Genomic DNA, 16,722 nt, shown 5'->3' with positions numbered 1-16,722 from the left:
CTTCCGTCACAGCAGTTAGGCCACGCTTTTTCTTCGCGCATCTTTCTATCGATCAGATGTTGGAGGGAAGAGAAAGATGAGAACTTCTCGAGCAAACCAATATAGAACTGTTATGTACAATAGACTGTACCTATCCGTTGACCGTGTAAAGATTTTATCAGTTTTAATATATCATACTGTTACAGAAAGAAAGATTTTGCTGAAGGAAAAATTATCTAAAATTTTGCTGGACATAAATCTGAAAATAATTTTGTTGGAAACTCAAACAGATTGCTAGAATATCAAAATTTTTTCCAGCATACTTATCATTTTTGAGTTTCCAACAAAATTATTTTTAGATCTGTTCTAGCAAAATTTTAGATCTTTCAGAAAAATTATTCTTTCCATGTAGAAATAGAAACTGACTTGTTCTCTTCTTAAATGAACGTTATATTAATAAATGAAGATACGCGATTTTCAACTGGTCGTTAAATAAAATTACCTGCAAAAAATTGTAAAGTAAAAAAAAATAAAAGGCAAAACTGTTGGTATTTTCCATCTGAAGATTTATATAATAGCTAAATAACATACAGTACGTCGCTTTCTTTTAATATGCCAGAAATAAAATTGAGTATTCGTTTAGTCTTATAGGTATATTTTTTCTTCATGCACCAACTGTTTCCCGTTTAGCATAAATTCAAACCGATTCAATACTCGCAGTGTCTGTTCTGTGATGTATACTTCGATAAGTTAATATCTATCGCAGTATTGAGTCGCGCAGAGGAATCGATTCCAGTAGAGACAATTCGAATTCACCGACGACAACGATGCTATCACGGGGAAGCTCTCGGATTTCAATCGGAGTCCGCGTCGTGGACGAACGCGCAGCCGAACGTCGAGGGAACGTCAGAGCGAGCACGTACACGGCGTGGTGCTTACACGCGGATTTAGCCCCCGAAAAGCTTCCAAGCGAACCGTACACGAATATGAACAAACCGACGCGCCTCGCCGGGAAAAGCCTGGGGGTTGGCGGTTACCCCCAGAGACCAGAGAGAAGGATAAGTGAGGAGGGATGGTTTTAGCTTCTCTTTCTCCTGACGCCTCGAGGGGTGAGTTGACTTAACAAAAAGGTCTCGAGCAGTGCTCGTATGAATGTTAACGAGAACGCGATCGAAAAGAAAGGAGAGACGAGGGTACGAAGAAGGAAGTGAAACGGATGGGAGGTGATTTCAACCACGGATACGCAAATAAATCGGGTCAAGAGCGCGGAGGTAAGGCGAGGTAGAGCGCTAAACATACAGATGAAATGGCAAGGAAGATGAAGAGTGGTTTTCAGGGAGTTGAAGGAAAATCTGTGGAAGAGGGTAGAGCATTACGAGAAACAATGGAACGATCGGCCAAAGTTGTACGGAAGATCGTTTTATTATCACGACTCGCCCCCGCGTTCACTCGCCCCATCTTAATAAAGCCAACCCACATTTTTCTCGCTTTTTAGCGAAAAGCTGCCCGGCCACCCGCGCCTCCTCTTCTCACTCTCTGTCTCTTTAAACCCTCCATTATCCTCCTTTTATTGCTCGCGTCCCGAACCGTGGAAGTAGTTAACGCAGGCCCAATAGAGCCGAACGTAATCTATTAAATAGATAACGCCACCTCCGTTTCTCGTCGGACTTGGCTCTTTTATTCTGTGTTCTTCGACGATTTCCACACAGTGCACTCGAAAAGAACGCAATAAATGCAGCTTAAAAAAAAAAAGAAGAAAAGATAAAGTTTATGTTACCAGAAATATACGTAGCATTACATTTTACAAAAAAAAAAAATAGAACAATGAAATATCCAATTATAATATGCAAGATATTGTAACATAAATCTTGACGTTTCTCTTGGATTATAAATGGAAGACATTTTAAGCTATTACATTTTTAATCATCTAGATATAAATAAAGGAATATTCCAATTATATTCGAATGCAGAATCTCTCTCTAGTTCGAATATTTATACCTGATACTTATCATACTGGAAGAAATGGGAGTATCACCAGAGAATGGAAGGGAGTGAAAGCCGGCGTCGGTGGCTTATTCCGGAGTTATTTTTCACGGAACGTTGAAAAATTGCCGTCACTCCGAAATCGGAAATCGATTACATCGGCTGATTCGAGACGCGCGGGGGCAAAGCTGATGGTGCTTCTAGCTTGCTCGCCGACGAAACGCCATCGACTTCTTCGAGGTGGGTAAGGGATGGATTCTCGCTTCTTGACAAGGGATTGACGATAGATAGAGTCGTACATAAATCGTAGTCACGAGTCGATGAGACGACGGCGAAGCGAATTAATCTACGTGAATAAAGATTTTTCGTGAAAGCCAAAAGGGGATTACGTTCGTTGTTCGCGATTTGTGATTCGAAAACGGTGTATTACCATTTGATTCCAGTACTGTTTGGTGAGTGATTTAATATGCGCCGCTAACTCGTTCGAAAACGCAAAGTGCATATGAAATAAGCGCGATACCGTTCGCTAAGAGAGATATATGAAAAGAAAACTGTACGCTTTGTAGATTCTCCGTGTTCTATGCATGCGTTTAATCTCTGCACCGACAGAAAAGAATAATAATACGTGATTTTATTTGACAAAGAAGTTTATGAAAGATATAAATAATGAGAAACAGTTATAAACTGCGGAAAAAATATTACTATTGAAACGACGTGTGTTGAATTCGCATGCTTCACATAAATGGATCTTGTTGAAATGGATACCATACAACATAATACAAATTTATAGACTTAACTATCATTTCTAAACACAGAAGTTATAAAGGTTTGTAATTTTTCAACTAGTTAGGAGTATGTTAACAACTTTAGTATGCACAAAAGAGATACTATTCTTGTTTTGAGTATAACTTTTTTCCTCAGTGTTTGGACAATTTATAATAACGCTACAACAAAATATTAAAGCTAAAATACCTACATCAAGTTTCATATCAATTAATATAAATTATTACTTCACTGTTAAAATCTTAAATTTGTGATGTTATGCAAAAATAATAAGACTTAAATTGTTTTTGAGAAAATAATAAGACTTAAACTGAGAACTCGACTGAGAATTACGGCAGTAATTACCATGACACGTTGAAAAGTTTCATACGCAATTTAATTGTACATATATGAGTAAGTTTTGTATTCATTCTATAGAACTATGCTATTAAATATTCGGAAGTGAACTACAACTCTCTTCACGGTGCATCTATAATAAATTATAACGCAGTAGTATTATCTTATACCCGGCATTGTTTCAATCAGAAAAGCATGTGAAAATTGATAAAACGGTGTTAGAGAAATAATGGAAGTACGATATATGAGAAAACACGTTCACACGTATATCACATAGGTGTGAACGTGTTTTCTCATATATCGTATTTCTCTTTGGTCCAGGTTTTCATTATCTGGTTAATGATGTCATAAATGAAGCCCATTGGGTGAAACATCAGGTTAAGCTTAACCACAAGTTAACCAGATAATGAAAAATCAGGCTTTTATCTGTCTGTCTGTTTATCGTATAATAACAGGCAAGAGAGATTTATTTAATCACAATATTATTTAATATCATATAACGATAAAATTATAAATTTCACTGTGTTAAATTCTACAAATTGTACTGCGTGGAGAAAATATATGTATACGTAAGTGAAACGGGAACAAGAAAAATGGCAATATATATATATATATACGAAAAAGGCTGGATTTTCAATTACATTCAAATGTTCCGTTAGCCTCGCGATGCGAATAGAAAACAGCAAGAATTCGCGCGGTTCAATATAGGCAACCGTTTTCGAGGGGCCTCTCCTAAAACTAGGTCACGTACGTCGGAAGTGAACGTTACGCGAATTAGGAATCTTCACGTCACTTGTCACCGATAGAATTTGTGCCAAAGGAAAAAATATCCCGCTTTATCAATGTTTTTTTTTTGTAAACACATTTACAATAAAAAATTTACGTAATACTTTTTTAACTGCGATCTTCTGTATATAATTAAAAAATGTTTACTGTATCGATTGCAAGTTGTAAATATAGAATTTCTATTCTATTGTCCATTCTTATAACAATTTAAAAATAACGATATACAAAGTTATTGATTATTAGGATAAAACATCCTCAATTTATTCCATTTTTGAAAAAAGTAGTGATTAAAGCTCCAGAAGAAAACTTATTAAAAGATATTTTTAAAAATATGATAATGTTATAAAAATAAATATTAATTTTTAATAAAACTGTTTTAAATTTATTTTTCTTTAGATATAGAACGTTTAATTTGTGTTTTATACTTATGACCAAGGCTGCAGTATAAGATGAGAATAATTTAATTCTAGTTGAATGTACACTGAGAAAAAAATATAGTCAATTTTAATAAATATTTAGTTCAATATACTGCCAACTAAACATTTACTTACAGTAAATAAATATTTGTTCAGTAAAAAAATATAATTGTTAAATCAAATTAACATTTCTTTCATCAAATAAATATAACTTTATATTTACTAAATATTTAGTTGGCAGTATTCAACTAAATATTTATTAAAATTGACTATATTTTTTTTCAGCGTAAGTAATCATCAATTTCTGGATGTGAAATTACATAGCCTGCTTCTTGCGCAATATATCCGCACTTGATTCGGTTTGCTCGAAAATTGAAATCAAGATTGATTCGAGAACCATCACTACTAGCGAGGTAGTCTCACGGCGCGGAGAAGATCACGACAATCTCTTATTTTCCGCGCGACCGATCCATTCGGCGCGAATTGGAAAACGCGAGCGGCAAGCGAACGAGATTCCCGCTCGGGCGAGGATGTTGGGTTTCGTTTGGCCACATTCCACCAGTCTGAAAAGCACTTTTCATACGAAGAAACTGTGTGCTGCACTTCTTCATATCGAGAATATCCGACAACTTTAACTTCAAGATTTTCACTTCTAAAGTAATATTTAAATTATGTATGTATAATACGGCAAACAAATATAACAAACCGAAATTTGTTATAAATTTAGACATACCATTCGCGACATTTGCTTTTTCTTTATTATCTCAATAGAAGATTAAATAAAACTTTAATAATTCTCTTTTAATCTCATCATTCTACGCTGAAGTGCTTCCATTCTAAACGTGGAATAATGCACGCATAAAAAATGCATCAAAGTTCCCTACTTAAGCCATGAAATGGATCGATCTAATTGCGAATCATGATTTGTTAAAGAAGCTTTACTGTTAAAGGGAAACTTGGCCGTTTCTGTATTAATGTAATGAAAATGCACGGATTATCTCTTACAGGAAAATATAACTAAAAAGATAGCGCGCTCTATAATTAATTAACTCATCGACAAATATTGCAAAAAATCGTGGAAGCGCAAACTGTACTTACAGAAGCATATAATTTTTATCTGGACATATATCTCATCTTTTTTTTTGTATAATTTAGAATATTCAAGATCAAACTTATATTGTGTCAAATACACTATCTATAATAAGTGTGTTCCATCAAACATTAAAATATAATTCGTAAAGTAGAGATACAATGCATTAACAATCAAATTAAAAAATTAGTAACGATAGAAAATTTTATATATGGATATAATTGTTCCGTGTTAAAATCTTATTTGTTCTCGTGCGATGCTATTATAGATAGAATAAAAAATAATTTTAATTGTTTACAGCGACATATTAGATTTCTAAAAATATAAATATATACAGAGCGTCTCAAAATTTGGTGTCTGTAAAATTAGCACGGCATTTCTTTATTTTTGATCTTTTTATATTAAAAATGCAGAACGTTTTGTTATTTTTGAAAAAAACAGTAGAACAATGAAAAGTGCTACCAGACAATAATTATTTTTTAAAAATTAATAAAATGCCGTGCTAACTTGACAGACACCAAAATTCGCGATTCAAAATACTGTAACAACATAATTCTTGAAAAATTACGTAAATGATATTCATATAAATTTTTATTATAAGCAATAAATTTTGAGATAATAAGGATTTAAATATGGCCAACTACAGATTATGTTTAGATGGCTACATGTCCACACATGAGTCGCACACTTCAGCACATTTATTAATACTCGTATAATTATCGTGTAATTATCTCAACGTCTGTAACTGGCCATATTTAAATCCTTGTATCTCAGAATTATTGTTTAAAATAAAAATTTACAAATAACTTTTTTTACTCAATTTCTTGAAAACTGTCTCGCTACACTCGTAAATCTCGGGACAGCCTGCATACTCAAATATAAAGGATATAATCTCATCGCGATTCATTTCCGTTTCGCGGGTTACCAGGGCGCGAGGTCGAGGCACTTTATCGATTGCTCTCTCTTATCCTCGATGTTACTCAACACTACGCTCGCTACGTCGAATCATCGCGTCACAGGCGCGTCACTCGTTTAAATTTAGACGAGTGGCGTCGTGTCCGCGCGTCCGATCGCGTGAAACTCATTGAACTCGGCGGGTAACGGTGCAAGAGGGTTAAAGCGTCGAGAGCGAGGACAAGAGAGGAGAAAGAGAGGACGAAACACGGAGCCGCGTTTGCACGTGGGTGGGAATCAGATTAGTCACGTAGCGGCGGTTACGAACAAGGAATAACGCGGAAGGGTGATCGCCGCCGTTTGTACACGATGGTTTCAGGAACATGCATAGCGAGCTCGTAAAACGGGGGCGAATAGACAAACATTGGTTGGAAAAAACAAGAGGAGATCTACGTATGTTGTAAACGTGGAATCTAAAATAAAAAAAAGATAAAAATAAAAAAAGAACAAAGGTGACACTGAAGATAAGAATAGAAGACGAAAACGAGAAGACAAATCTTGATTAAAAGAGAATAAAAAGGGATAAAAACGACGGTGTCGTTTTTAAGAAAAAAAAAACAAAAAAACTGAAATAGTAGAACGCTAAAAAAAGAACGAATGAAAAGAGAAGAAAAAAGGAGGAAAATATAGAAATAAAAATAAAATGGAATAAGGCAAAATTGGTAAAATTGGAGTTGGAGGAAAAAATAAAAAAAGAAAGAAGCAAAAAGCGGCAGGGAAAATCGTGCAACTGTCGATATACACGTGCCGGAAAAAAGAAGGAAAAAACGGCTCAAGACGCAAGAAGGAGAGGACGCGACGGTGGATAACGTCGACGGAGGGAAATGCGAGGTGAAGAGGCGAGCGGGCGAGGTAATGCGCAGTAAATTGGGGCCGCCGCGTGTTGCCAATGTGCCACAAATCTTCGGCAGCAAGGTCCGTCACGAAGCACCTTACGACAGAACTTGCAAGGTCCTCTGCAGAGTTAGGTGAACGAAGAGAAGTCCTCGATTCGAACGGAGACGGACGCCGGGGGTTGCCAGAGTTGCTGCGGACGGTCGTTTGCTGGCAAAACGTCGTTCCACAGTGAAGACCGTGTTCGCCGGCGGAACGACCGTCGGAACAACAATAGACGTTGGAATTATTTTGCTTATCTCACTGACGCCGTATATTCGTCGCATTGACGAAGCTTTACGGTGGAAGGAAACGTGCATAGCTAGCGACATTCTCGCATTGTGAACTTTGCCCTCGTGATTCTTCGAACTGGCTAACATTAAAATCGCTTGTCACGAAATGGTAAAATAAATGTCATATTCGATACTTTATTCGTATTCAGTGCTTTATTTATATTTCAATTCAGAAATTACGACGGATTTTTAATCGCAGTTTTATCTTGCAAATAAATACCTCATAAATCTAAATGTGTAACATTTATTTTGTCATTTTACTAAATTCCGTTAGTATATATGATATATGGATTGATTTGATTTGCAAATATTGATCTAATTTTTATTAAATTAGTAAAGTTTACGTGAAATGTAATCTATTCGATTTGACTACTTGCAGTTTGATGACGTTTTCTTCAATTTCAATTTCGTCATATTAGTTATATTTAACAATAGTATTTATCATGTTAAACTAGGATAAATTCAAATATTTTGATAACAGAATATGCATTTAGTTCTCCTGAATATGCTTTAAATATTATCAATATCCCATTAGTATTTAATTGTGATATTAATTTGCAACTTGTATCAAATTTATATTTCACTTCAAAATACGTATGTATTTCTCTCATTAGCCCATTTTTAAATAAAATTTAAAAGAAATAATGAATGCGTATTATTAAATTCTTATACTAATACAGCAGCGTTCTTCGATAACAAAAATTAATCGTGCAACTGATAAATATGAGAGTAAAATTTTAGTAAAATAACGCTGTACTTCTTGTATTTTCATAATATAATTCATAATATTATCTACTAATGTTAAAAATGATTATCGTTCTTGTCCTAATACGTTGTATTCAAAATTATATTACATTAACATAATGTACATATAATTATATTAATATAATATTTGAATAAAATATACGTTTATTCGTGTAATAAAATACACTTAAAATGGACTTTGCGCTATATTTACCGAATCTGATATCAAATATCTTAACACATTTCTCCTAGCTTCCCTCATTTTTTAGCATATCAAATAACGTAAATGTATGCTTCAAGGTTGCTGGAGAGAACCGTGAGAATTTTTCCTCGAGGAATCTATCTCGCGGAGAGAAACTCGGCCCGCCTCGGGGACGCGACGCACTCTGTAATCACGCGTTGATTACAATTTTTTATTTTTATTTTTATTATCTCGATATTGTGCCGAGTGCATAATAGGATTACCGATCTATCCAGCGTAAATATTAATTGCCCAGAATGCGCCACGGCGATGTAAGTGGCGGCCGTAAATTGCCCGGCAGCACCTCCCTCTTTACACTCTTACCGCGCATATAAATCCTCGTCGTCGTAGAACGACGGCAGAGAAGAGAAGAAGAGGTGAGATCTCTCTTCATGGCGCATGTCCCAGGTGGTCCACAATGTCAGTGGAAATATAACGCAACCTGGCAACCGTTTACGACAATTATGGCCAATAGCGAATTACCAAGTCACGCAAACAGCTAAACGTTCTCGACATAAAATGATTCATATTGAAAATTCGTGCAGAATAATTGTATCGGTAAATTATAATCATTGTAATCATCATAATGGTGATAATATTAATCTTGAAAGATCTTAAAATTTACCTGTTACTAAATTTTAATCAATCCTATTATTTAAAAAACCAACAGATAATTTTTAATGTCCGATAAATTTTAATTTTACAAATGGAAAAAAAATATTCTTACGGATTGTGAATCGTTTATCATTTTATTTTATCGTCAATATATCAAATATTCTCTATATATGATACAAATGCGCGTGCGATATTTACGAGCGATTAAAATTTGATCGATTTGATAAATGAATCCAATTGAAATCTAACGATTAGTGTCCTGCTACAAATATGACGAGGTCTACTATTTTTATTTCGCGATCGGTGAGAATCCGAAATTCTGTTCTTCGTAAAAATTCTAGCAGCGCAAGTGATCGCGGACGAGTAGCCACGAATGAACTGCATCTTTCGGCGTCGCTTCGATGCCCCTGCAAATTTTATCGCACGTTATTCGCGAGGTCAGCCCGATCGAGATCATCCTTCGTGCCGTTAACTAACATTTTACGACGGCTATCAGAGTAGATTACAAAGTGGCGGCTATTGAAGTTTTATGTAATTTTTGGAAGAGCCGGCATATTTATACGCCAAGGGGAATCATTTTCAGTTTTATGACGGGCGGAGCAATAGTAAAAGGCTAATTGCTGAATAAAAGAAATGATGCGCGTGACTTGTTTAAAATGTTAAGGAAGAGAGTGGCGAATAAAGATACGGAAGAGTAGGAATTTTAATACTTCTCGCAAATTTTATAATTTTTAAAGAAATTAAAGATATTAATATGTATTTATCTTAAACGATTTAAACTACAACGAAGTACGATAGCTTTAATTCTTATATATCTTCTTTGTAAAACAGATAAAATATAAGAAAGTACTTTTCAGTAATTATACATATATATATATATACTATATATATATATGTATAATATAATCATTTCAAATAATAAATTTTTTTTAATGAAGAGTGAATTATTCTGTCGATTTTAATTTCTCTCTTAGCTCTTAATATTAAAGTATCTGTAATATTCTCTCGCGAAATTTAATATGATCCATCAATGCGATATCGCATTTATATAATTCAATTTAATTTAATTTTATTAATTAATCTTATCGCTATATTTAATTTTCTTTTCCATTCATTTGTCAATCATTTGTTAATAATTCCGGTTAATATATATTTTAACTAAAATAATATATTATTTTAAAATTATTAATGTCTATATTGAGACATCTAAATTTTGTATATTTTTAATATATTTTATAGTCATATGTTATCAAAAAAACTAATCTCATGATAAATACAGTATCACTATATTCATCTCATCTCTCATCGCAATTATTTCTAAAGATGCGTATTTACAATGCAGGAACTCGACTCAATGTAAACGTTGCTAATTCTCCGCCACTCGATTCGTATATTAAGACTCCGTAATTCTTGAAAATGCAGTTGAGAACGGTATCGAATCTACAACATCCTAACTATCTACCTACTTTTGAGAGCACACAAAGCCTCTTTTGAGTCCCGGCGGTACAACGCGAACGATTCTGACTTATCTGTCGTTTAGGTTACTGCGGTTCTTCCCCACGCCCGCCTATATATGCGTGCGTGCGTGTGCGTGTCATGCATACGAGTATCACGTGTGCGTGCACGCATGCCTATAACAGCAGAGGGAGTAGAAGGAAAGGGAGGCAGAATGAAAGCAGAACACTGGAAACGCAACTATGATGATGGCTGCATGGATTAGGTGCACTGGGGTGTATGATAATCGCACAGGAATAGAGAGGACACGTCGGCTCTCTCCAACCCCGATCTTCATCGTTTCTCCTCATGAACCTCCTCCCGCTCCCGTGTGTCTCAGCCGCGACTCCTCTTGAACACGTCGCTCTGAAATTGCTCTCGAGATTCCGTCGCTCGTTAATGCTCGCATGTATTCTGTGCATCGTTAAATTCTAAACCTATCGGGCGCTAGCCAGAGCCCTTTCTTCCTCTCTTCCTTTCACTTCATCTTCCTTGGTTTACGCGATGTATTCATCTGACATCACAAGGTACCGCGCTTTGCTTTGACTAAGAACATCTAAGTATGTAGGTGGGGGTACTTCGAAAATCCCCCAAAAATTTTATTTTTATAGTTATATTTTTTTAATATTTTAAATATATGCAAAGTTAAATTTTTGCGTTATATCCTTATAAGATGGTGGAGCAAAAAATAATGAACTTTAAGACTTCTGAGCAATATATTTTGTTTTTCTTTTCTGGTAAACGGTTTTTGAGATAATTATGCATGAGAGGCTGCAGCCATCTGCCACTTGAAGGTTAATATAAATTGTAATGTATCGAGAAGTATTCACAAAAATTAATGAAAAAACTGTTTTGTCATTTATTTGATTGAAACATTTTTGCAATCTTCCTTCGATAAAATATTCGTGAAAAGAATTACGTTTACATTTTTGCAATGTAATCCCAAAAACTTTCATGTTTTTCATGTCCTTCATGATTTAAACATTAAATCTAAGTTTTGTAATCGTACCGTGAACAACGTCGCAGATATTCGAATATTTTTTTTGTTTTCTCACCAGAAAACCTTGGATTTATGAACAGAAAATGACGCCCCTCGCGTATTGGGCCGCGCCGGCTGGCGTACCTCAGCAATGCGGGTTTTTCTTCAACTTCCGCGATCAGTTACACGTCGTCGGAGATTGCAACTGGGCTCGCACAGTCGGGCTAATATGCGAGAGAGGAAATGGTCCCGAGAGAAATTTGTAGGCACTGCCGTCGACGTCTGAACAGATTTCTTTTCGACAGAGTACCCAAACCCTCAAAAGTCATTCCCGTAACTTTCACTCTCACGCGTATGCCTCATGAAAGTGATGATAGACTGACAAAAAATACAGAACCAAAATTATAAGAATGTACGAAGCACGCATATACAAAAAGGACAGTTTAGAAATTCTGTATGTATATATTCAAGAATTGAAATTGTCAACGAAACGGCAAAACTCATCAAATCGATGCACATGTTATTTTTGAAGCGTAAAGAGATATTGTCAGGACAACATACGTATCTAAAATCGTCATATAAGACATCTGTATAATGATTTTAGATTTTGTGTTGTATAAGTTTGTCATTTCTCTCTCTCTCTCTCTCTCTCTCTCTCTCTCTCTCTCTCTCTCACTCAAAGTAAATACGTTTTATGTATAAGTTCACGTTAAAAATACTTTAAATTGACTGTATGTATATCTCTCTCTCTCTCTCTCTCTCTCTCTCTCTCTCTCTCTCTCTCTCTCACTCACTCACTCACTCAAAGTAAATACGTTTTATGTATAAGTTCACGTTAAAAATACTTTAAATTGATTGTATGTATAAATATTAAGGTTCAGAATATTTGTTTATTACTCAAGCTATTTGAACACATATTAAATACACGAAAGGAACGGATTTTGTTAAAGTATTCAAAAATTTAGCTAGATACAAATTTGAAAATAATTTTGTTGGACCATCAAAATAATTACGTAAGAATCTCAAGCATGATGAACAATGCTGTAAAAAGTTTTGACCTTCTAGCAACCAGTTCAAATGTTCAACATAATTATTTTGATGGTCGAATAAAATTATTTTCAGATCTGTACCTATAGTTAAATGTTTAGATACCGTTTAGCAAAAACATTCTTTTCATATATAAGAAAGAAGATATTTTAAAAGTAGACTATAATGTGACATTTTCTCACAATTTATGTCAAAGATATTGACTAAATACTTAAAAAAATGTAAGATTCTTGCTACAGAAGAATTACTAAGAAACTCGCAACATGGCAAACGTACATACACTCGTACATACACATATACATATACACACGCTGACGGAATCTCCTAAATCAATTAACACGAGAACGGTTTAATTCTACGAGCGTGCTACGGTATGTTCCCGGACTTAACATGCCGGCCGAAACCTCCCATCTATCTCACAGGATTTTCCAAGGTTTACGGCAACAACGATCTTCCGCCCCCTGCGCATACACGTCATGGCCACTTCCACCCTCGTTATTAACCTCTTCGAGGTAACTTTCATACTCTTGTTTAAAATTTGTAGGAGAACATAGACGCTAAAGTCCATCATAAACTCGCATAATTAAGTTTCTAAAAAATGCGACTGAAATAATAGACGATAAAAGACAATGAACTCGGATAGAGTCTTTTATCAGATAAATAATTCACCCGATTAATAACGCACTGACTACTAATGCAAAATAATTTCGTGCTCGTGCACAGGCATGTATTTGTCTCCTTTTGCAGTGAAAAATAAAATTGATGTCTTTTGATTTCTACCAAGTGACAACTTCTTATAACTTAATTAACGTCTTACATGCTCGTATTATACACACATATATGTACATACTTTGACATTTATACTTTCAAACAAAGAATCTTTTGAGAAACATTCCGTTTGGCATTACAATTTCCCGAAGCAAAGCCAGCCAGCCAGCGCAATCCTGCACAAAGGTTGTAGTCACCGATGTGACAATTTAAAATGTGCTCGCTGCAAAGTTAAAGAGAACACGCGGAAGAGACGGCGGGATGCAAAACTGGCTTCTGCCTGCGGCGCGGCGAGTCGCGACTTCGCGAGAGACTCTACGGGACGTGGCGCGCGTAAATATCCGCACGCGTGTAGTCAGCTCCTTAATTGGCGCAAGGATCGGGGGGGTGGGGGGGTGGAGGTTTACCCGCGGCAAGGAACCGCGATCCGAAATCGTAAATACTTTCTCGCACTCACCTATATTTCGTGCGACGACGGCGCAACCGTTGGTTAAGAACCACGCAAGTAGCAGACTGCCGAGGATCGGAGCTCCTCCTTTCCGTCGACCCTTGCGGCACTCCATCGTGAGGTTCCGAGCTCCGACTACGCCTGAAAGCAGAGGAAGAAACGATCACGGTCTGTGCATTGGGGCGTGCTGCTTCGCCGATGGTTCTTGCACTTCGCGCCAACTATGTGTAAGCTCACCCCGGAGTGCATCGCGATTTCCGAGAACACATACGTTCGGTATGCCAAGATTGGACGCCGCCACGTTATTATTGCATTTACGTAAATCGTACACTTTATCAGGTGACCATTCTTACGCTCTCTATCTTGTTTGTTCTTTTTTTTTTGTATAGAGACGCGCGGTCGACTTACGGTCGTGATTACGTGGAAATCGTGATTCAGGCCATGATATCGTACAGGCGGTGCACGTCATAAACTAGATTAAAATATAGATAGATATGGTGAATAGATATAAGTATTTGGTATACTGGAATTAAGAAAACTTGCATGTCGTGTGTATGAAACAGATATTATTTCTCGACATAATTTTTCTTATCTTTCTAAAAAGATTTAAAATTGCATAGAAAGAACGGTCTTGTTGAAATATCTAAAAATTAGCTAGCTATAGATCTGAAAATAATTATACTAAAATAATTATACTAATCAAAATAATTATGTAGAAACGCTCAAGCATGATGACGATGCTTTAAAAAGTTTTGACAACCCAGCTTGGGCATTTAATATAATTATTTTGATGGACCAATAAATTATTTTCACATAGATATCTACTTAAAGAACAATACAGTCTTCAGATATTATAATCACAATCTTATTATATAGCATCTTAAAGTTGTCTGTTTTATCGATTACTTTTCAAATAAGTTGCTTTTATATAGATTAAAAAATCCTTTTCCACAATTAAAGTATAAACGATAACGTAGTCTAAATTAGTTGACTTTATGTCAAAAACGAAAAAAAGTTGCAAAATTACAGTTTTATTATGAACCTCTGACATCGACTTGTAATAATATTTGTTTTATATACAAGTTTTATACTTCGTACATATAAAACAATCTTGATTTGGACTACAGATTACATGAAAAAACAATATTGAGTTCTTAGAATTAGGTTTAGATACTTAATATGAAAGATTAGCTGGTTAGAAAATTTGTACATATGTGTGCGAGTGATATTGATGCAATAGTGTGTGATGTGTCAACATACATCGTTGTAAGTTGTACTAAATCGATAAAACATACGACTTTAGAATCCCCTGAGAGAAGACAATATTTAAGCCAATTTCAAAATAAAAGCCTAATAAATACGACCTTTAGAGACACTTCAACAAAATCGTTCTTCCTGTACTTCTTTAAGTTTAAATTATCGCATTAATAGATTCAAATAACTCTATTGATTGCCTCATATTTCAGGTACGTTCCGTTTTGCCCTTACAGAACTTGTAATCATCATTTGTTCTTGTTTAATATTTAATAGACAACAAAGATGAATTGATGCTTACAGCGTGTAAATGTGAAAACGGAACGCACTCATTATATTATTTTTTAAACGTAACGCGTATGGCATATGGTTATGGATCGCAGTTCACCACCCTAATTCATCTTGTTCCACCCGTTGCACAACGCACACTGTTTTTATTCGATAGAATCGCGCCGTGTTCGCGCGGTCTGCAAATTTCGAAACGCTGACACCAAAATTGTTTTCCTTTTTCGCCTTCGTTAACCTACATTCACGCGAACGCACACATATCCCCAACCCCTTCGCTTCGCTAGACGCGCGGATTAAGCTGATTTATAGTGTTTACCGGCGATGCTCGCTCGATTTTTCCTGCGGCGTCGCGCGTACGCCCCGTCGACCTATCAGTTTGTCGGGAGGGGAAAAAAAAAAATATCATGCGGAATTGCGAGGAAAAAGAATGAGAGTCGCGTCGCGTCGGGTCGCCGCCGAAGGGAGTAGCAGGTGACTCGTATGGATTACGCGCGAAAGTGTGCATTTTCGCTGGCGTCGCGAATGTTAAATCTTAAGTAAAATACATATTATTTACAGTAAAACAGAACTGACGGAAAAGAGGTGAAAAATAACACATTTATACAAAAGAGCGAATTAACAATAAGATAGAACGGATCTTTTTCATCTATTTTTCATGATAGTGTTTATTTGAACAACATATACTGAACAACATGTACCGAACATTTAAAGGTCATTGCAAAAAGATGTTTGTTGTCGTAAACTTTATATCATTTTAAAGGTTGAAAGTGACGGAATAGTTCAGCTCCACTCTAAACGTATATCAAATACCTTTTATTTAAAAAATATTGTAAATGCAAGAAAATTCAAGGTACGATAAATTTCAAGTACATATCGATACCTTTAATCGACTGAGAATTCGAAATGCCTGATCTTTGAAAAAAAAAATCTAGATAGATGATAATTTTATCTTCTAAAAAATATTATAAAATTGATTGAGAATTATAATACTTGACCAATTAATGTTTAGAATACTTATTTAAACTATTCATTAATATAAATATTATCAATGATATCATTAATTGTCCTCTCTTCGTTTTATTTCTGGAATGTGTAAACGTTTTTTCACGCAGCATTTTGTAATTGAACACATTGAAAAGAAAAATTCAATAATCCTTCAATATACATTTTAAATCTCCAATATATTGTGTATGTGTGTAAGGTTTGATAAAAAATTGCCATAAAAATCTTTCGGAAAACTTGTAATTCAAAGGATAAGTATATCGCGAGCCAACGAGCAGTCGTCTCGATTATGACCGAGAAAGGAAGTTCATCGAGCCGCAAACCGCCACGTGCATCACGGTGGACCACT

The 16,722-nt window shown here is 35.4% G+C and overlaps 1 protein-coding gene across 6 annotated transcripts in view; it reads right to left on the bottom strand.

Moving 5' to 3' along the window:
• Positions 1-16,722, bottom strand: part of LOC108760811 (latrophilin Cirl) — a 355,183-nt gene that overhangs the window by 258,552 nt on the left and 79,909 nt on the right. For all 6 annotated transcript variants that reach the window (XM_018507013.1, XM_018507016.1, XM_018507015.1 and 3 more), the window contains exon 2: positions 13,839-13,970. In XM_018507013.1, the coding sequence (XP_018362515.1) occupies positions 13,839-13,944 (106 nt within the window). In that variant the 5' untranslated portion in view covers positions 13,945-13,970. The remainder of the gene's footprint in view (positions 1-13,838; positions 13,971-16,722) is intronic.

This window comes from Trachymyrmex cornetzi, unplaced genomic scaffold (assembly GCF_001594075.2).
Source record: "Trachymyrmex cornetzi isolate Tcor2-1 unplaced genomic scaffold, Tcor1.1 scaffold23, whole genome shotgun sequence".
Lineage (NCBI taxonomy): Eukaryota > Metazoa > Arthropoda > Insecta > Hymenoptera > Formicidae > Trachymyrmex > Trachymyrmex cornetzi.
The sequence above is the reverse complement of the archived record's forward strand: the minus strand, read 5'-3'. Positions and strand labels throughout refer to the sequence as shown.